The sequence below is a fragment of the Phalacrocorax carbo genome, chromosome 12 (assembly GCF_963921805.1).
Source record: "Phalacrocorax carbo chromosome 12, bPhaCar2.1, whole genome shotgun sequence".
NCBI classification, from domain to species: domain Eukaryota; kingdom Metazoa; phylum Chordata; class Aves; order Suliformes; family Phalacrocoracidae; genus Phalacrocorax; species Phalacrocorax carbo.
The window spans coordinates 4,689,598-4,711,196 of record NC_087524.1 but is presented as its reverse complement, the minus strand read 5'-3'; the positions used below and the strand labels follow the sequence as shown (position 1 = coordinate 4,711,196).

The 21,599-nt window shown below is 46.0% G+C and overlaps 1 protein-coding gene across 4 annotated transcripts in view; it reads right to left on the bottom strand.

Moving 5' to 3' along the window:
• Nucleotides 1-3,074, bottom strand: part of TBC1D12 (TBC1 domain family member 12) — a 47,060-nt gene extending 43,986 nt beyond the window's left edge. The window contains exon 1 of one of the 4 annotated variants that reach the window (XM_064463803.1): nt 3,001-3,074. In XM_064463803.1, coding sequence (XP_064319873.1) covers nt 3,001-3,059 — 59 coding nt within the window. In that variant the 5' untranslated portion in view covers nt 3,060-3,074. Of the gene's footprint in view, nt 1-866; nt 1,884-3,000 lie in introns of those variants that run through there. The other 3 variants (XM_064463802.1, XM_064463800.1, XM_064463801.1) reach the window with 3 other exon arrangements.
• Between the last annotated feature and the right edge of the window lie 18,525 nt (nt 3,075-21,599).

Genomic DNA, 21,599 nt, shown 5'->3' with positions numbered 1-21,599 from the left:
CTTCTTCTGTTATCAGTTCTTCAGTTAATAGATTTAATCTTATTCTGCCTTCTCAAAACACTTAGGAGACCCACTGTGCTATCAGAGCGACTGTCACACAGTAACGATACAGCCAGGGTTTTGGTGAATAAAAACTTCTTAGAAATTTAGAAATTAAACTCCCCTCTTCAAAGCGAATAAAAGTAATATAGAGTATGCTATAAACTGCTATAGTCAAGACGCATCTCCTGGGAGTACATTAAAGATCGAGCGATGCTACAGGGTCCCCGGGTAACAAAGCCGGATGTCCTAAGGTTTTTGGCTTTGTGCTAGCAACTTAACAGAAGCCCGATTATTTTGAGCACAAAACCTAGCCCCCGAAGCTTTCCGCACAACGCTTTAGGTAAATCGTATCTGTGCTGTCAACAAGCAGCAAGAGCTTTATGAGGCTCCTAAACTTCCAGGGTGATTCTCAGAATGACCCGAAAGCTGCTTCCAATACCAACAATTTTCCAGTAACGTCAAGCGGTTTAATCAGCACACCTTTAATCAGTACGCCTTCAGCCAGTAACCGCTCTGGCACAGAAAGCGAATTCCAGTTTGAAGCCCCGGTAGTTCGTAGCAGCAAAAGCATCTTTACCACATCACCCCCACGTCCAACGCGAAGCCTCTTTCCTGCTGCAGCGATATTTACCGGGTGGCAAAAGATCCCGGCGGGGTTGGAAGCGCTTATCATCTGCCCAGCAGCGAGACACTGCTGGCCGCCGAGACGCGGTCCCCCAGCCCACCCCGCCCCATCGCGCCCCGGCCCCGCCGGCCCCAGCCCACCCGCGCCCCGCGGGACACCAGTGGGCCGCCGGTACAGGCCCCGCCGCCCGCTCCTTTACCTGGTGAAGAACTCTGCAAAGCTGCTGCCGGCGGCGGCGATGCCCGCACGGCGGGCCCTCTCCGCCGGCTCCTGCGGCGGCACCGGGGCGGCGGTGGCCGCCCCCCCGTGGGGCAAGTGCTCCGGGGCGCTGCGGCGGCGGCTCACCTCGTAGGTGTTGCGGGAGTTCAGGTTCACGTCCGTGAAGCCGAGGGGCTCCGCCAGGCCCCGGGAGGTCCGCGCACCGGGCGCGGCCTGCGCCCGGCTGCCGGCGGCGTCCCCGGGGCCGAGGGGCGGCGGGGGGCTGCCGGCCGTCCCCCCGCGCCGCTCCGCCTCGCCCCGCAGCCGGCAGCTCCTCAGCGGCTCTTCCAAGGCGGTTCCCGCGGGGCCGCCGCCCGCCGGGCACAGGAGAAAGCCCCCGTTCTGCAGTTTCGCTTCTTCCTCCTCCTCCTCCTCCTCCTCCTCCCCCGGCTCGGCCCGAGGGGGCGGCGGTTCCTCCGGTGGCGGCGGCAGCAAGAAGCCGACGTCCCCGTTGGTCATCCTCCCGCGGGGGCCCACGGCGTAGGCGGCCCCGTTGGCGGGCTTCTCCGGGCACCGCTTCCCACCCGCCGCCAAGTACCGCTGCAGCAGCCGCTCCGGCCCCGGCCCGCCGCTCCTTCGGCTCAAGCCCCGGCTCCCATCCCGTTCCCCGTCCTCCTCCTCTTCGTCTTCCTCCTCCGCCGCCGCTGTCGCCTCCTCCTGCCTTCCCGCGGGAAGCACGGCAGCGCTGCCCGCACCTCCGGCATCATCCGGCCCCACCATTTGCCGCCGCGCAGCCCCGGGGATGGAGCGGCGGGGCGGGGGCGCGGGCCCCCCCCGGCGCGGCTGGAGGGCGGGGCGGGGCGCGCGCCTTCCTCCGCACCGGCGGCGCTGCGAGCGCCCGGGACGGCGGCCTCGGGGCGGGGGGAGCCCGGCTCACGCAGGCGCGCGGCGCCGGTGGCGGCCCTTCCCCCCGGAAAGTCACCATAGAGAGGAGGGGCGGGAGGAGCGAGCGCGTCCCCCCCGGCGCCACCACATCCGGGACCATAGAGATGCCAACTAGACAGGATCTTCTCCGCCAGAGAGGTGCCTCGCCCCGCCCCTCCCGCTACCGTATTCCAGCTAAAGGCTCGCCGCGCGCAGCGCCTACCGCATTCCGCCGGCACGCCGCGTCCCCCTTCTCCCCGGGGCCCGGCTAATGCCCACCGCCTGAGCCAGCGCTCCGGGCCTCGCCCGCCTGCCCAGCTCGTACGAGTCCGCAGCACCCTCCAGCCGCGCCGAAGCCGGCAGCTGGGCGGCCGCACTGCCCAGCCGCGCACACCCCGGCGAGGCCGGTCACTGCAGCCCCAGGGCAGCAGGAGACGCCGGCGCTGGGCGACCCGCGGGGCGTTCGCTAGTTTCAATTGGTTTTTTTTCTGTTAGGGAATAACAATAATAAAAAGACCTTTAACCGCAGCGAGGGTGTGCGAGGGGCGCCCGGTACCGCGGGCTAAGGCGCGCTTACGGGAGGCGAGGCAGGACGGGGAGGGCGGCGAGGCCCAGGCCGCGGGCGGGCTCTGGGGAGGGCGGCAGAGGAGCCGCGGGGAGCCGGCACCGCTGGGACACCGGGGGAGGCAGCCGGGGGCCGCGGCGAGGGGGGGCGGGCCCGGCTGCCGTTAGTCCTCCGGGGGCCGCGGCGCCTCAGGCGGGCAGCGCAGCGCCCGCGCCTGCCCGGGGCTCTCCTGTGAGGACACAGGGCGTACGTGAGCTTCGGGGGCGAACGAGAAATAGGATGGGCACTTTGAAATCGTGAAGTGAATCCTCTCCAGAGCAACGATGGGATCTCAGAACCCCTCAGGTTAACACCGGGGAGGCGGGTGGAGGACGCGTGGAAGGCAGGTGCCAGCACCCGCGTTCCCTGCCGCATCTCTCAGAGGGAAAACCCAGCTGTTCCAGCCCCCTCTGCCCAGCGAGGACGCAAGGCAAGAGCACAAGCCACAGGCACAAGAGAGGGCAAAGGGGCTTCAAGCCCCTGGGGCAGCAGTAACAACATCGGCCCCACACCAGGTCTACCAGGCTGCTGCCCATCCTAGGCGAGCACCAGAGGTTGCCCCTCAACCCCGCAGATTACTTTTTGTATTCCTACAGTAAATACTCACCGCTGGTAAGGAGGGAAGTACCATTCTCTTGGAAATCCTTGGCCAGAGAAGCCCTCCATTTTGTAACTCCACCTTCAGAGACCCTGCAGCATTGTGGAGGTCCTTGCTTTTAAGGGCAGGCAAGTGGGGCATGCCCAGAGACCTCACCCACCACATGGAAACGGCGAAGGAACAGCCATCCTCTTTTAATATTTTTTTTTTCTTAAAAATTATGGGCGTTTTAGAAAGAAAGGTTTAAACTGCAAATCGTCATCCAAATAAAAAGTTGATGCATTTCCTTGTGTTACGGCTTCATGTTAGGACTTTACAATATAAAGCTTTCTGGGCTTTGCTTTAGTAAAGAAATAATTAAAAACATGAAGTATGTGATTTTTTTTTTTCCCCCCCTTCTTGTCATCTTGTAACTACTTCTGAGGTCAGACATGCAACACTGGGTGTTTTACATGTACCAAGCAAATCCGATCTCACCCCTTTTGACCTGAGTAGCTGGCAAATACTTGGGATCTCAGAGGTTGAAAAAGAAACAAATCTGATTTGGGATTTTTTTGTCTTGCCCATCTTGATATCAGGCATGCAGCCTCATCCAGCTACAGCTGTGCCAGATACAGGACCATTGGCCTCAGCTGCTCACAAAAATGCCCAGCGAAGGTTGCCAGGATTACCCCTCCTTTGGATACACCAGCTACACTTGTGGGAGCACCCTGTAGGCTACTTGGGTCAAAACAAACCATTAGTGAACATTAATTAATTAAGCTTTTTTGTTAACTAAAGCTTTTTAATTAAGGTCTTTGCTGTAATCAAGGTGGTAGGTTTTCTGTTCTCCACTGTGATCCAGGTCATGATCACCGTGCCTGCTGGGTGAACGTACATCCTGGGTGCTATAGAGGCTCTCTGTGCAAGGAGACTATACAGTTTACATGTAGCATGTGCTATGGATTCTCTTTCAGACTATGGGTCTGGGCAGGCAGTTCATCCACCTTGCACTTCTGTTGTATTTTAGTTAAACTGACGCAGCAAGCAGAATATCCCAAAGAGTACTTGAGTAATCAGCAGGCACAGGGATTGTAGGGGCTGTGCCTTCAAAAATTGAGTCTTGGTACTATTCTACCCATCTTAAATTGGTGACTTCATACACTGTAAGAAGGGATCAACAGTGTTTTCACTTAACATCTACATAGTCATTGTTACCCTGGATAACGTGATATGAAGTGAATTGTTGTGGAAACACAGCAGCACTTTATGCCTTGCAAATAAGGAAGGGGTGGATGCAGTGTGAATCCATAAAGTAGAAATTATCCAGGAGCTCATTCTGCACTGGGACTAAACGAGGGATGTATCTGCCTTTACTAGTGAGGATTTTAAGTTTAAGGAAACACTCGGGAATCCATAGTGTTTGTGCTCATGTTCAACAAAGTGTTCACTGTTCACCTGGGATGCTGTATGGCAGTGTCACTCTTGAATAGCCCTCTGTGGTGTAATTAATGCAGAACCTGCAAAACAGTAGAGATGTTAAACAAGCTAAGCAAAATGAAGACTGACACTGAGACCGTAACACAAGATTAGCTTATGGTGAACTTACTTCAGTCAGTGCAGCTGGGATGGTTGGTAATTATGCCAGGGATTCCAAAGGATAGCAGGTTGTTTTGCACAAAATAGAACCACTTGGTTCGCTGCATTTGCGTTGTTTTCCACCTCTAGGACTTGCTAGACAGGCAGATCGTTCTGATATATATATTTTTTTAAAAACCCAGATTTCCAAATAATATTTTGGATTTTAAATCACTCGTGTAGGATAGAGTTTAGAGCTGAATGAGGATTTTGAAGCTCTGTATTGTATTTTCCAGAAATGCTCAATCCTGAGGAATACCTCAGTGAACTAAAGAATTAAAGATGTGATTAGCAGGGATGTGTATCATACAGTTCACACGTAGCTGATAATGAAACAGCTTTGAGCCAACTATCTGAAAGTCAAGGCAATAATTCACAGAAAAGTGCATGCTCCCCTGGGCAACTAGTTTTATGTTCGAAGGTCATTCTGACTTGGATGAGCAAAGGATGAGCAGGTAATCTGGAGTCTAGAGGGTTGTCAGCAATCCACAGGGAAGAAGTGGGGACTAAGGAGCAGACAGGTAGTTATAAAATCCAGGAATTTTAAGAGGAGGGTTGCTGAAAGGACTGGGAGTGAAGGAACACATCCTGAGCCTTGCCAGAGTGCAGTCCCATGTTACAATTATTACAGTGGATCTGTGAAATCATCTGGTTCAGAAAATCAAAATTGCACATCATGACACTGACTCATTGTAGGGCAAGGCCCCCCAGACAATTGAATCATCACAAGTGAAAGATAGTTAAACAGTGACTGGAGATTGGGAATGACTGGCTAGAGCGGAACCTCCTATCTCCCTGACACTGCAACTCAGGATTCTGCCCTAACCACACCGTATAGTAACTGTGCTCTTGCCTGATACTGTTACAAAGACATTATTTATACTATAGTTCTGATCTGGTAGTAAGATCCTTGGTATCCAATGTTTTAGACATATTCACATAAGAAATAGCAAAATTTGTTAGTGAAAAGAAAATAGCTGCTTAGTTGAATATTGTCAATATCTCATTAGGCAGTGATTTTGTATTGTTCTCTGATTAGGGCAATTTACATCTAATAAGTTCTTTTGTGCTCCTGGCTCTCTGAGGTGACCCTTACAAAGGAGGCAACTTTACCAAAAAAGATTCTGTGAAGAAAGACTGATTCACATTACATAAACCTGAAGCTGAGTTCTTTTTCTTTGGCTAAAAACTTTTCTGCAGTAACAAAACCTCTAACTCAATTTATAAAATATCTCAGCTATGGAGAAGATACTCCAGGCATTTTGGATGTCAGAAAGAAGACAGCACTATCTTCTCTACCTTAGAAGGCTGTCAGCTCTGAGTGCTGTACCAGTTCTGGGGTGGTAGCAAGAGAGTACATACGAAACAGGAACTACGTGAGAGGGATCTGGCTGGGTTGTTCTCACTGTCGGTCATTGGCAGGGAAAGGAAGCCATCTTCACTGGATTCATTATTTTATGTCGCAACTTCTTTCTAAACAAGTCCTCACTGAGACAGTGTACAAATAAATAATTTACTCCAAAGAGATTACAATTAAAATATCATGTAGGGAACAATGTAAGACTTTTCAATACTCCTTACTTAGGGTTTGCATGGACTGCAACCCTGCCCCTTGTTCCAAGGGTTTATAGCATGCTATAGTGACGCAGGCTTGATGCCTGAGGGAAGTAGCCTTCTTGGTTGTTAAATGCACTAGCAACAGAGAACTAGACCTGTCTGCATCCTTGACTGTTTTTGGCAGCTGAGCTTTCAATACCGCCCCTCATTAGGAATAGCCCCTGCCTATAACTGCACCCTTTCAAAGGTCTGAATGCTTAGGAAATGTCACACATCTCTCTCATAATTAGCACAATTCCAGGTCATTAGTTGTAGCTCTGGTTTCCATTTTGATCTGTGTTGCCCCATCCAGTTACGGATTTTAGTGATACAGACCCTTTTTTACTCCCAAGTTTAAAGCATAAGGAATATCCTGCAATAACATAAGCCAGGCAATTGTTTTCAAGGAGGCTGTGAACACAGGCAAAGAGTCTAATCTTGCAAACATTTATGACAAGGTCACTATCAGCAGTGCTAAAAACGCATGGTTGTGAACTCTGCATACTTTGGTGAGTGGCCCTTGCAGAACTAGACTCACACAATGCTACTGGCAGTACTGAAAAAATCATAAGACATTCATTCAGGAACAAGAACCTGTTGCTGAAATGCAGAATATAGTGATCTGATTTCCCCACCAAACTGACATCTCCACGGGGGCTCAGGTCTAGTATGAAATTTTTAAAACCTCAGATGTTTAACACCTTTAGTAAATTATCTAGCTGTTAAGTCCAAAGGTCTGTCAGGACAGATCTCTACCACAAAACCAAAAAAAAAAAAAAAGGCTGTGACTATAATTCTCTTGACCACCATTTTAGCACAGTGAATTTAGATGACAAAGTCTGCAAACAAATACTAACGTAAGCATTCCTAGTTTGCAGTAATACTCTATGTTTACCTAGACTGCTCATCAAATGCTGGTAGAGTCTCCTCAAGAGCCTTTGCCATAAACCAGGAACCATCTTTCCTCTTCAGGGCCAGATATCTGAGAATTTTTTGACTAGCCCTAGCATTAATATAACCCAATGCAAAGGCCAGCCAGCTGTGATATTGAATACAACTTGAGAAAACTGATCTACGTAAACACCTGAATCTTTTCTTGTCACTAGCACTTTGTCATCAAGATCATGCAGCTTTGTATTTTGAATGCCCTAACACAGACATTTACTGCTAATAAAGCAGTAAATTTTAACATCAGAAGGGCTACTGAAAATGCTAAGCCTGAAATTGTTAAAAATAATTTTCTTCATATAACAGGTCTGGTGTGGGAAGCAAAGAGAATGTTCCTATTGACTCCAAAAATCATTAGAATACTGTTTTGGCCAGGGCTATGTACCATGGTAGACAGAGTGGCCTAAGCACCAGCCAACCTTCTTCTCTCCTTTATATTTATGTTTCTTCAAGGAAAAGAATATCAAATGAGGAGACGGGTGATCTGCTTCTGTGTCACTGACTTCCTAGAGTGGTGAGATACACTTACTTTTACATATGACTGCTGCGCAAGGGCTTCAGGGAACCCCAGTACGGAGGCCAAGAGTTGGAGAGTCCAAGGCTCATCCTCCCTATTTCTAAACATTTTTACAAGTCCCCTCTATAGGCAGTGGAAAGAGAACTTTAAAGGGCAAGTTAGCTCACTTGAAATCAATCTCACAAGCCTATCTGTGCCGTCTACAGAAGGAGTACACAGGCAACGCACAAGCAAGGGGCATTCTCCTAGGAAGGAGTGAGAGGGGAAATTTGGGGGCTAGAGGCTATGGATGCAAAACATTTACAGTGATTCAAGGGGAAAGTGCTTGGCCAAGAGATCCAGCAAGGTTCAGCCAGTCGGAGTATGTAACTTCTCAGGGTGGTTTCAAGGGCTCTCATCTATAATTTCAAAGTTGAGGCCACTGAGACGGAGCTTGTACAACTTGGGCTCCCAGGGAGACTCAAACATTTTCCTAGCAGTGGTAAGAGAGCCCCAGACTCTGGTTAAGGGGCAGAATACTGGGATAAACAGACCCTTAGTCTGATGGGAATGACTTTTCTTATGTTCTTATACAAGTCCTCATCTCCAATTCCCGTCTGCAGCTCACAATCAGACACCCTCTGCAGTTCTGGAAATTATGAACAAGGAAACTGTCTATTTATAATTTGTTTCCAAGTGCTGAGAAACAACACTACTCTGTAAAAAAAAATCAACAAACTGTACAAAAAATAAGCCAATGCCCATCACTAGGTTCTCCTTTTCAAAAGAACGACTAGCAAGGCCACAGATATTAGTTTACCTCTTGTGCCAACCACTGCTGGTAACTGAAATACATATTTAATACCTACATAACCAATATATAGCTGGTGGTTTCCCTGTGCTGTTTCATTACTTCTGTAATTAAAATATAGAATGGCTTCCTCCAATCAATACATAGGAAGAACTGTACCCTAGGGCTCCCCAAACCTCAGATGTTCTTCCGTTTGCAATATAGTTGTGCTTTGGCTGTTCACTCCAGAGGCTCTCATGTCTTTGGAAATGCTACTTTGCACCCCGCTAATAGCAGTTTGCACTTTTAATACAATGCCCTCTGGACAAGGTCTCATCGCAGAGTACAACTAACAATTAATTAAGATGTTCACATCCATGATGTTTGGCAGACTCTTGCACGCTGCAAGCTTCTCCTTAGCGCACTCCCAGCTGTGCTGCAGTCCTAGAATTAAATGATGATCCACTGCTTGTGGATCAAACACGCTGAATACCTGTATTAAGATAATTTAGCCTGTGGTGCTTCACTTGTGCATGCTTATGCTTGCTGTGGTTCAAACAGCGCCGAAACCTCCCTGAGCACTGCAGTGGGGTAAGCTATATTTGCCATTGCTCTGCTAGGGGCTAGAAGGCTTTCCAGGTTATTGACAGTCACTGGAAGACTCTGCTTGCATGTAACCGCCACGTTGCCTGCTTCCAGACAGGCCTATGTAATGACATGCCTACGTACAGGCTTTTTTTCTGATACCCTCTGGCTATCACCGTCAAGATACTGAAACGCTAGAGACGAGCACATCCCAATATTCTGGGATAGAGCCGGCAGAGAGCGGACACAGATGGAGCGGAAGAAAAGGAAGAGATGAGGAGAAATGGGCAACACAGGATCTCACATTCCTCAGCCTGGGATCCTCACTCGCTCAGGCAATAACCCTTTGGTGTTAGTGGAGGCATATTTCTGGGGTGAAATGAAATCTGTAATGAAGCAGAGATCTGACCCCTTTTCTCCCTGAGAATATTTTGGCCCGTTATACTCCATCTAATGTTTTTGGGTTTCTTTGGGGTGTTTTTAGGACCAAAAGCAGTTATTCCTTTACTCATTTGCTCCTTTAATTATACCAGTTTTGAATCACTTATATTCAGCCTCACCCTTTCCTGTTTTCAGGCAGGATATCAGCATAGTGTTTACAATCTTATCACAAATTCCTGTCTCAGTCTTGTGCTCCATTTGCTTACTGTGTCACTAATACTAATAAAATCAGTTCTTTGGCTGATAAAATATATGCAGGAAAAAAAAAAAGGATTCTTGGGATTTTTCCTTTTAATTTTTTTTGCCAAGTAATTGGATTTTTAATTTCTAAATCAAAATAATAATTTTTAAAGTGTTGCAATGCACATTGGGGGCTATGTGAACAGGACTCTGTCTTTGCATTCTCCAAACACATTCTCTTTGCTTCATAAACTAAGTTCATGTCAAATATTTAGGAATAATCTAATTAATCTGATTTTGTGCTGCCCTGAACCTACAGGCGATATATAGATTTAGATATATATAAAACAGCATGACTGTAAAATGTTGCCGAGACTGAGCATCAGGTCCAGGGCACTCTGGAATTCTGTCCACTAAATTTAGTGGCAAGAGAAGTCCACTAAGAAAAACAGCTGACACTTGAAAGAGTCTTTCCTCCTGAATTCAGTGAGAACTCAGGGCTTAGGACTACTTGCAGATGAAATCTTTTAATTGAATTTTATTATAAATTATATTCTTGAGATATGACCAGCACAGCAGCTTTCAAGCCTTTCACAGAAAGTTGAAAAAATTGTCACAGTGTTTATGCGAGCAAATGGCAGAAAGAGTGAGCAGTTTTTCAGTGGCAATGTTGGTCTGAACAGACCTTCCTCTGTCCCAGCTCCTGGTCGTGCGTTCACCTTCCTAATCCTGCCTGCTGTTATGCCATCTCAGCTGTTTGTGTGCCCATGCAATGAATCAGAATGAGAAAGTTACATGGTTGAAAAATAACTTAATTTTTTTTGCCATGTTACTTTACAGCCCTGGCAGTTCTGTTGGCTTCACGGCACACGAAGCTGGGTGATGCAGACACGTGAATAAATAGCTGGAAGCAGGAGTTGCCTACCTCAGTTTACAAACTGCTGCTTGTGAGAGCTGAACAAGGTCCTAAATAATAGTAAATAAGAGTTTATCCTTAAAAAAACAGGTCTCACTTATCTTGAGCAAACAGAATAACAGGGAGTGGTTGGAAGGGGTAAGGTTTAAGTTACTGCTCTGTGTTTAAGCAGTGCTAAACTGGGAGACAGTCCCTTAGGAAATGCTACAGCCAGCACGACTGGGGCTAATCACAGGCAGTGCAAAAGGGAAGAAACTTCTTAAATGTATTATTTATTAAGGCTATATGTTAAATTTATTTACTAAGAAATGTTTTAATTTTTTTATTAAAAAAAAACCCAACACGCAACATTTGGCACCATGGATGGACAGGAATGAGGAATGAACATGAAAAAAAAAAAAGAGGCATATATTTACTATGCAGAAATATCACCTTCTAGTTATGTAGTGTTGCATCCTACACATATCCTGAGCTATTTTCCAGACAGCAGCGGAAGCTTGTGCTGCTGATTTATTCTATACAGTTTTTCATGCCGTGCTCACCACTGCGGTGTCCCAGCCCAGCACTGCATTCACTAATGGCTGTGTCTGAACCGTGAGACGGTGGAACACTTCTCATTTCTCAGTTCCAGGGCTATAACTAATTTTACCCTGTCTTGATGTTAACACCTAATCATACATCATGCCTCTACTTCTCCATGCAATGGTTTCCAGAGAAGGAAAGCCAAGGCAAGACTGAAAGGGACCTATCCCCGGTTTGAACAGCGGGAGTGTCTCATGGGAGGTACCTGTCATGCAATCGCGACGTAGCCAGTGCAACTAATATTTGTCGTGTTCTACCACAGGGAAAGAAGCACATGCTACAGACAGGGTTTTTTGGTTTTGGGTTGGTTTTTTGTTGTTGTCGTTGGTGGTGGTGGTTTTGTGTTTTTTTCTTTTTTGTTGTGTGGTTTTTTTTCCTTCTATTCAAACATAAATTTGCTCAGCTTTTCCGAGAGGAGAAAGATGGAGCACTAGGTGGCAAGGTGCATGAGGGACTGGAAACTCTGGGTCAAAGACTGCAATGAAGTGACTCCTAGAGGACAGATTATTTTTTTTCAGGGACAGTTCCCAAGTAGTTATTTAGCATGACCTTTTCTGTGAACATTTTATGTGGCCTTTATCAGCATGAAGTCTGGGAAAGCCTTGAAGATAAAGAACAAGAACATGAATCTGAATCAATTTCCAAAGTAGCCAGTGTAGGCTGTGGGCACCTTATCTACTGTGACCACAGGTCTGTAAGTGTCCTTGAATATCAATGCCCAGTTACTTTAAATGCTGTAGTCCAGCCATGAGCTTGCAGTAAGTAGATAAATTAGGCTTGCTATTGCTTGCCAGTATGGGCTAATAACCTAGCTTAGATAATAGAGAGTTTGTGCTGTCAAATGAGGGTTTGAAAGGAATCCAAAGATTGTTCTAAAATACAGGTTGGATAGATTGTAGGGGTGTGGGCTCTTCAAAGAAAGAAGAGTGAATTAGGGTTGTGAAGCCTTCAGAAGGCTTTTATCTGCCTCCTGGCATCACTTCTGTCTTGCTTACGTTCTGCGCACCTAATTGTTGTTCCTCAAACCCAGGTTATCCAAGCACCCAGCCTTACTGGTGGCAGTGGTGTAGTCATCTCTTCAGGACAGAAACAATTGTGCATCATCTCTGTGTTGTCTGACCGTGTAGTCCAGCCGGTTCCGATAGTGGCTGCATGCAGACTTTTAAGAAGACGAGAGATTGAAATGGTCCTTGTGAAGCACTAAAATTCAGTGGCTACCATGTATCCCATCTGCTGGGTGCTAGAAAGCTTTCCAGCTTGCTGACAGGCTCTGTTTCACTACATCTCTAAAATAAGTGAACACAGAGCAAAACACAATGCTGTGGCTGTCTGAAATTCTTTACAGTCAAATCATTTTGAGTAGAGATTAAAATGCACTTCTCAGTGCTGAGCACTGAGCGCTGTCCCATATAGAGGGAAAATCCATTTGCAGTCTACCCTTTCGAAATATCACATCAACTTCTCCCAAAAAACTATTTACAGATTGTGGGGATACAGGCAAAAAAAGTAAGGAAAACTCACATTGATTTTCTGAATAATTAAAATTTGCATATTCTAAAGCAAACCAAAAGCGATACATTCCCAACTTAGCAGATAACTTTTTATTGGAAGTGGAGCACAAATTATTAATTTCTACCAGAATCTGCATATGATTTGGCAAAAGTTCTGCCATATCAGTTAGTAAGAGCGGATTTCAAACATTATTCATTCTGCAAAGTGCTGTGTGTGCCCTCTGTTGGAAACATATGATGGAGTGCATTTTTCAGTCTTAATTTTAAAGCCTGTTTTATAAATGCAATGACGGTCAATGAAGTATTTGTATCCCAAAGTATGTGGAGGTAGCGCTTTGAAATAGTCAACATTTTATTATAGACTGGTTTCCACATTATAATTATCCTGATTACTTTAGTCTAGATTAAATGCTGGTTAAAATAACATTGGTACTGATTACTATAACACTATAATGTGTTTTGCATTTCTGTTTAAAAAGCAAAATCAAAAAGCTCTTTACTGTGTTCCGCCTCTCTGGAAAGAGGCAGCCACTGTCATAAAATACATGGACATGTTGCTTTGTTCCATAGAGAAAGTCCTGGCTTTTGTGCTGTGCAACTGAAAAATACAGCTCACATGTAAGAGGGCAAAGATTGCATTAAAACCATCATTTGGCCTCCTAAATTATGGACTGTGTCAGGAGCCAACTCAACTCCAGCATTACTCCCGTCAGTAATCCCACATAGGGGATTTCATCCCATTTACCCTGCCTTCTGCAAAACAACGTAAGTTGCAAAATTGTATTATCATTCAAAGACCACATTTCTGGCCATTTCTCCTCATCCTCCAATTTATGCTTCAGCCAACACAGAGTACAATAGTCTTTTAATTTCCTCTCTGTTAGAGGATCCCCACCAAACTTATCCCAGTGTTTCAGGATGCACCCTAATGGGGAACAGGGGAAACCTCTGCAGATTGTCCTGCCCCCTTGTCCTGCTCCCATGTTGTTATCCAAAAAGAATGTTCTTACCAACCACGCTTCCATGCACTCTGGTCATCACTGTCCAAACGTGCCCAAAGCTTTCAAAACACCTTCACCTATTACAAAATACCTTTACTTGTTACCCCATGCAATGTCTTTTTATCCTGCGTTGCACCTTTGAGTCACCTGCTCTGGATGGGACATCACTCACGGAGTCCTCTGAACAACAGCTTGGTGCGTGCTTGGAGTCGGAAGAGCAGCTTCTCCCCACCAGCACCAGCAAGACGATCTGGGCAAGGCTTCACAGCGGTCCCACCAGAGTCACCAGAAAACTGTTGTCCGAAAAGCGGATCCGTCGCCCGGTGTGCAACGAGCCAATAATCACACACTCAGGAGAGACATTGCTTATTTATTTCAGGGTTGCCTACAATGTTAGCTAAGTTTCTTTTGACGTCGAGATGGCATACCCAAGAACTCTGAAAGCATTTACAGATTAAGTGGTTAGGCTGTTAGCAAAAACATGCAGCTTCTGTGCGAGACCTGAAGGGTCAAAACAGTGCACCTGTATTTCACTTCTAACTATACAGTGCCGTCTCCAGGCATTCCCAACAAGAGGGGCTTACTCAAGACATCGGATTGACAAGCATAGCTCAGTAGATCCTCAGCCAAATGTCTCGGTATCTGCTAGAAGCCACTATCAGGCCCCTAACTAACGCCCACAATCTCTACACTCTAAAACTCTAAACATATCCAAACTTTTAGGTCCAGATAGCCTTGTGTATACTTCCTAGATACGTCCTGACCCAGCCACAGTGAGAGACTCCAGTGGGTGCTAACCCGTCACTCCCTGGGCATGCTGGCAACCATGGGAAGGAATGTCAGATACGATAGCAGAAAGGGAGCCAGGGGATGCCCTAATGAAGTTCCCGGTCTGGGTGAGGATGTTGGAGCATGCTGCAATACACACCTACTGCTCAAATTAGGCGAAGCCTGAATGATCCAGTCAGAAGAAGAACATAGAACCACTCCATTTAGATTACAGATAATGCAGAGACCCTGCATCCAGTCAGTTTGTCAACCACGCTCCAATAAAACTCCTCATTGATTGTGGTAGCAAAGGATCTGATCAGCAAAGTTTCTGCAAAGAAACATCATCTCTTGCTGAGCTGGTAAAAAAATACTGTCTTGATGTAGTCAAAATAGCAACAAGGGAGAATTGATGGCAATTATTCTTTGAAATTTAAAATTCCTTAAAAAAAAGAAGAAACTTCCCTTTATCTCTCAGTGAAATCTGTTTAGCTGGTTAGTGGTCCAAATACACAAGAGGTAGCATCTTTACTGCTGAGTACCCGTTGCATAAATTATGTCACCTAAAAATAAATGCCTGTTTGCCACGTTAATTAGTAAGTTGATATTTTTCTATTCACATCCCAATCTCTTTTTTCTTGTGACAGGATTACTGTATAAATTCTTCCAAAATAAATGATTATACCTTATTTGCATTAGGATACTGTAGAGAAAGTAGGCTCTAAATATATACAAATAATTTATACGACAATGTTTATGTTATTGTAATAGCAATGGAAAGCTGTTGAAATACATCAGAAAACACCTTTGGGTGAAAAATAGAGGCAGGTTTTGGGTGCTTGTGTCTGAGGAAATGCATGAACAACATTCCACCAAAATGCAACAAATCCAAACCAGAGATGTCTTAGGTTTCTATGCTTTTGGTTTCTTTACACAGGATTTCAACTGCAAAAAAAAACCAAATAGCAAAATACCGTCTTGGTGAAAGCACAACTTCTAATACCCAGATTTGAGACATTCTCACCATAAACAAATGTGAAGCACTATCCTGCTCTGTAAGAAACCTGAAATTTGGTTGTGGTCTCCAAAAGAAAGAGATACTTGAAAGCACCAGATCGCCATCCCTGACACTTAAGCAAGTACAAACTGAAGAGTGAAAAAGGACTCTTCCCAGGGCAATGCTGTGGGGAAATCTCCCTCTGTGCACTTACGAAGGCCGCTTGATCCTGGGGACTTTCCACGCCGTTCTCCACCTGGCCGCAAGCTCCCGCTGAACACGGGCTCACCCCTCTGCTCCCTCCAGCTGCACAGGGAGCTGCAGCCCACCAGCCTGTGGCACGTGGGGGCTGCTGAGAGTTGATGCTCATCCACCCCAGGGCTCCAGGCAGAAAGCCATGGGTCTCCCCCAGCCCAAGGGGCGTCCCTCTGGCAGGGGCGGCCGGGGGGGGCCCGGGGAAGCAGAGCTGCAGCGGCCAGGGGAGTGCCCCTGATGGGGAACACAGTGGCCGGGGGGTCTCCCCCAGCTCTTCTTCCTCCTCAACTGCCTGCTGCCTTTCTGCCAGCCCAAGTTGGAGGGTGACCATGAAGGACAGGCACCCTGAGTTGGCCAAACCACCTCTGATATCTTTGTGTGGTTTGGCCAGGCCAACTCCTCAGTGAATCCAGTGATCTATGCTTTCAACACAGCCTTCAGGCAGGCTTTCGGCAACCTGCTGGGCTGCCAGTGCTCCTGCTGTGGCACACCCAGATCCACTGTGGAGAGGGTCAACTTCAGCAATGAGCTGGTTTCCTATCACCGTGACACCACCTGCCAGAAGGAAGGAGCTGCCTCATCATCAGTACTCCCTCCTCCACCACTGCCTGGGTGCAGCTCGTACCCAATGCTGTAGGTCTTCAGGGGGAGGACAGCGGTGAGGAGATATCTATGGCAAAGAGGTCTGTGATTTCTCAGACACAGGCTGCCCCTGGCAGCAGCCCCAAGGGTCATCAGGTGCCAGCAATTTTGCTATTTGATTGCAAGGCAGAGCTATCCCTGGAAACTATTACTCCCTGTACAGGGCTTGGTTGGTGCAAGGGACCCCATCACCCTGTTCCAGAGGGACAAGTGAACGTGCATTTCTCACACACAGCCATCCCACGGGGGGAGTTCACTCTGCCTGCACGAGATACGCTTGTCCCCCAGCAAAAAAAGTCCCATCCCAGAGGGATGGGGACCTGCTGCTCCTACCCCATTGGGGCGACAGGCATATGAAGTCCACCCCAAAAGCACACAGAAACCACACATTAACCTCTTCCCACAGTCACCTCCACCCCTTACTCTCTTTCACTGTCAGTAGACATTTCCCATGCATTTGTTCAACCCCACACTTCAATCAAATGTGATATTTATTAAGAATAGTGACATAATTAGATAAAAATAAAAACAACTCATAGTTTGAGACTCTATGATATAATCTCACACAGATAAGTTAATATTAGATTTAGCTTCATTCCTAAACCCCATTCCTCCCCCCACCATGGTTTCACATCATGTGTGTGCATAGTTCTGCTCTTAAAGGTTTGTGTTTGGTTTCACTTCTGTGTTTATTTTAAAGCTGCCTGTCCAGACTTACACATCTGAATCTGTGTTTAGGCTCTTAAAAAAAAAATGCTGTATTAAAACATCACTATCTTACATTGAGTCAAAAGACTGCTCAAAAACCCTGAAAAAATAAGTTGCTTTAATGTAGGACCCCAAACAGTTTCAGGTGCCAAACTTTGATATCCAGGCTTAATAATACTGAGCTAGGATCCTCCTCATCCTCAAATGTTAGAAAACGTAGTATTGCATTAGGCTGAAGTTACAGCAGGATGGTGTTTGAGAACTAACACTACAACTTCAGTGCGATTTCGGCTGCTCAGCTGAGGCAGCTGCAGCCCTTCTTTGCTGGCCCACAAAAGCAGCAGCAACCAGGTCATCTCTCGGAACGCATTTCACTACTTGTAGACATGAACAGCAGCAAAAGGCAGAGCAAATGGGTGTTGGATGGCTTGCAGGAGAGAAAATACTGTGCAAACTTGATCATTTTTGTATGTGTAAAAGGGTTCAGCAGACATTAAGGGAACAGAGTGGCACCTCACTGCCCTCCACTCCTCTGTCGACCACGTAGGAGTTCTGCTGCTGACCATCTAATACTGTGTTCCACTAACCACTATCACTACCCCATTTTTCTGTCCTTCAGCTATGGGTGACCTTGATTCAGCTAAGGAAGATGATGAAGATGCTACTGTCCAGAAAGACACCAAGACTGTTAACACCACAAGAGTTTTCTTGGACTTCCAGTCCAGTGATCTTGAACATCAGAACAGTGATCCATGCTGAAAAGCCAGACTCTCCTCTCAGTGGTCCTGCTCCATGTAAATTTAAATGACGTGTAGTTCTTAAGTCCCTGTACACATTTCCCCCATCACATTAATTCATGTGTTGTGGTTTAGCCGGCAGCTCAGCCCCACAGAGCCGCTCGCTCACTCCCCCACCGGTGGGGCGGGGGAGAGCATCAGCAGGGTAACGCTCGTGGGTTGGGATAAGAACAGTTCAATAATTAAACAACAACAAAAATGCAACAGAAGGGAAAACAATGAGAGGCGCAAAACCCAGGGCAGGGATGGGGGGAAGGGGAATGAACCACCAAACAAACCACACATGACACAGCCACTCGCCACCCAACACCACCAGCCCCCGAGCCGCAACTGCCCCCGTTAATATACTGGTCATGGTGTCACGTGGTATGGAGTGAACACCCCATTGGCCAGTCGGGGTCAGCTGCCCCGGCCGTGGCCCCGCCCCTCCCGGCCCCCTGCCCACGTGGCAGAGCGCGGGAAGCTGGAAGGGTCCCAGAGCACCACAGACACCACAGTGAAGAGAATTAACCCCTTCTCAGCCAAAACCAGCATAGTATGGGAAAAATTGCTTGCATTATCATTCTCTTTTCAGGAATGTGTCCTTGATGGATGGTCGGATGAGACTGACTAATCTGTTCTTCAAGGCCAAGGGTGGCAGGACAAAAGGTGATGGGCTTAACTGTAAGAAAGACCAAGGCAAGACTTCAGAAGAACTTCCTAAGAATAAGGAGAATTAAGCACTGGAGTAGATTGCCTAGGGAGGTTGACATCTCTCTTAGTAAAAGTCTTAAAGATGATGTTGCTAAACATCTGTCAGAAATGGCACTGGCATTGTTGAACCTGTCTTGGGGCAGAGGCATAGTGTATCTTGAGATCTTTTCTAGTCTTGCTTCACTATGACAACATCACACCTTGAGCATTGATTAACTTATGGTTTGTTGGGGTGTTTTTGTGTTTTTGGTTTGGGTTTTTTTTGTTGGGTTTTGGGTTTGTTGTTTTTTTTTTTTCTTTTTTGCATGCAATGATCCTTAGCCATTTTCTTGAAGGCAAAAATGCGTAAAGATAAGAACTTTCAGACCCCATCGGTATATTTCCCTTCTTCTCTTAGTGATTGCCAATTTTTCTCAGCATTTAACAACTATCATTCAGCACGCCTAGATCCTCATCTGGAGAGCAACCCTAAAATAAACCCAGTGTTTCCTTAGAAGATATACAAGACCTGTGTTTTTTGTTTTGGTTCCCTTAGATTATTTTCTAGGTGATCATGTGTGATCTGTACGTGGAGTCAGATGCTTAAGGGTCAATCAATTTGTGACAGGATTTTCCTTGCTATATTTTTTCCTTCTTACACAGACCAGAAACACATATCGTAAGAGTATCAGTATATTTTATCTCCTAAAAAACCCCAATATATATCTTAGAGCTGTAAGAGACTTCTCATCTCACCCCCTCGACACTAAAACCCATCCTGGGGCCATACTGACACACCTGATAAGACACTAACCTGAAGTATGACTCCCTCGCTGCCTGCTACACTTCTGTTTCTGTTGCAAGAGCTTCAGCTGGCTCCATCCGTCAGAGAGTTAACTCTCCCTGCCCACACAACTCTTCCTTCTGGTGGGCAGGCAGTCTTCTGGCAGTCAAGGCCACACATGAAATTATTATGCACACAGCTTTTTTTTTTCCCAATGTGTGTACAGTCTCAGTATTAGTGATAAAAACTGTTGATTAATGGAAGGGTAATATTTACCTTCTCACAAGGTTTGCCCTGCCTAGGGGAGCTGTCTTGCCCAGGAAGGAGTCTGGACTTACTACACAGAGTGATTAAAACTTAGTGTACGGCAGAGTGGGTGGCAGAAATTAAGCAATAAATATATTTGAATAATGTTTTCTCTTAAGAATAATCAGAAATGCATGGTGGCTTTGATTTATGAAACTACGTGTTAAGAATGGAAAAAGCCATTTGTATCAGTGCTTGTGGCTATAGTTTAAATAAGGGTCATTAATAGGTCACGTTGTACCTAAAAATAAATGGGTATTTACCCGAAGAAGAAAGCCTGGTCTTTATTGATGCTTTTTAAAGGGACAATTTAAAATTGATCTTTGTAAGTCATGCTGGAAATAATTGTTTGCACCTAACTTATAGCGGTCATTGCTGATGTGCAGATGATACACGTTACAATAGCTTACAGCTGTAAGGTCCATTGTGGTAAGTGCAGTGTAATGGTCAAGGCTGCAATACATTTCAGAATTTGTATATTATAAACTGTTTATACTCATTTTAAGTGGCATTTTATCGAACGTAGTTCATACGAAAGCTACACCGCATTGCCCTTCAGACTACATCTTCTGCTGTTGCTGATTTAATGAAAATATATACAGTATCAATATTTATGTGTTATTTTCCTAGACCGGGAAAGCTCCCAAGTGTTAAGCGTAATACAGACCATGCAGTTCTGTGAACAGTAAATGAGCAAGATTTTCCCAATAATTTTTTTAGTTATTAACTGTGATGTCTAAAATTGACATTTTTCTCATGACAGGGCAAGCTGCTGTGTTAGATTACACAGGATTCAATTAGCATTGTTAGGTTCAAGTCTGGTGAGACATATTAAATTACAAAAAGCCAAAGGTTTACTTCAGCAGAAATTAAGAGGCAAAATTATTTCCTATTTACACCATTGTAGCCACTCAAAAGAAACACCTTCCAAAGCAAAAATTTGGCAGCACTTTGTTATCCATTTCTGGGTCACAACATTCTTGGCTTGGCAGGACAAAATGAATCACAAACGGCAAAGGTATTATTTTAGGGATATCTATGGCTATTCCTCAAACACACTTTTTATAAGTCAGATCATCAAATCTACATTTTTCATTATGGCTTCACCACAATATATGTAAGGCATTTCACTGACTAAAAGCAGTTCACTTCCATACCTAGCAGTTCCACATTTACAATACCATTAACATCACAGTGACCTAAAAAATAGGTTTTAAATACCCTTGGTGTCAAAACAGTCCAACCTCACAGACACCTTATCTAAACACTCTTATTAGCCAGTGTCCAAACATCTGAATCAAAGCATGTTCCAGTTCAGCAAAGTAGACGTGGTAGGGCTTTACGAGGTATACCAAATACCTTCTCTGTTCAAATAATTCCCACTCCCTTTCCTTCTGTCAGCCTACAAAGTTCTCAACCAGCTACACGTCCTATTACTTTATTACACAACTGAAATTAATACAAAACTTCTTGTGGTCCGTTAAAAGCTTATGTGGCTGAGCTGCCAGGGCAGCCCCTCTCACCGTTACGTCGCACATAAGAAATAGAGACAATGTCTCTGTAGCTTCCTTGGGTGGCTGTAGAGATGCTTATCCAGCTGAGAGCTCTTCTGTCAGACTTCTCTGAAATTTTTCACTGGGTTTAACAGTTAAGCATGGGGGTAAATGGAGACACATACGAGCGTGCCGTCTTAGACAACTGGGCTAGAAACTAAACAGCATCCTTCAAGGAAAAGGAAACTTAAACCTTCAAGGCAGGGCTGCCTGGAGCTGGAGATACAGCAGGGCAAGGACAAGAACTCCTTCCTGGTGAAAGGCCAAGGCTGGTCCCACACCTCTGTGTGGCCGAAGTGCCAAAGTGCCGCCAGGTGACATTTCCGTAGCCAGCCATCAGGGCATGGTTTCTAAGAACAGATGTGGTGCCACCAGCCACATGCAGCGCCTCCGCAGAAGGAGGCAGCCATTGGACAGCAAAGATGTCCTTGAACACCAGGCTGGTGCAAAGTTTCATCTTGTT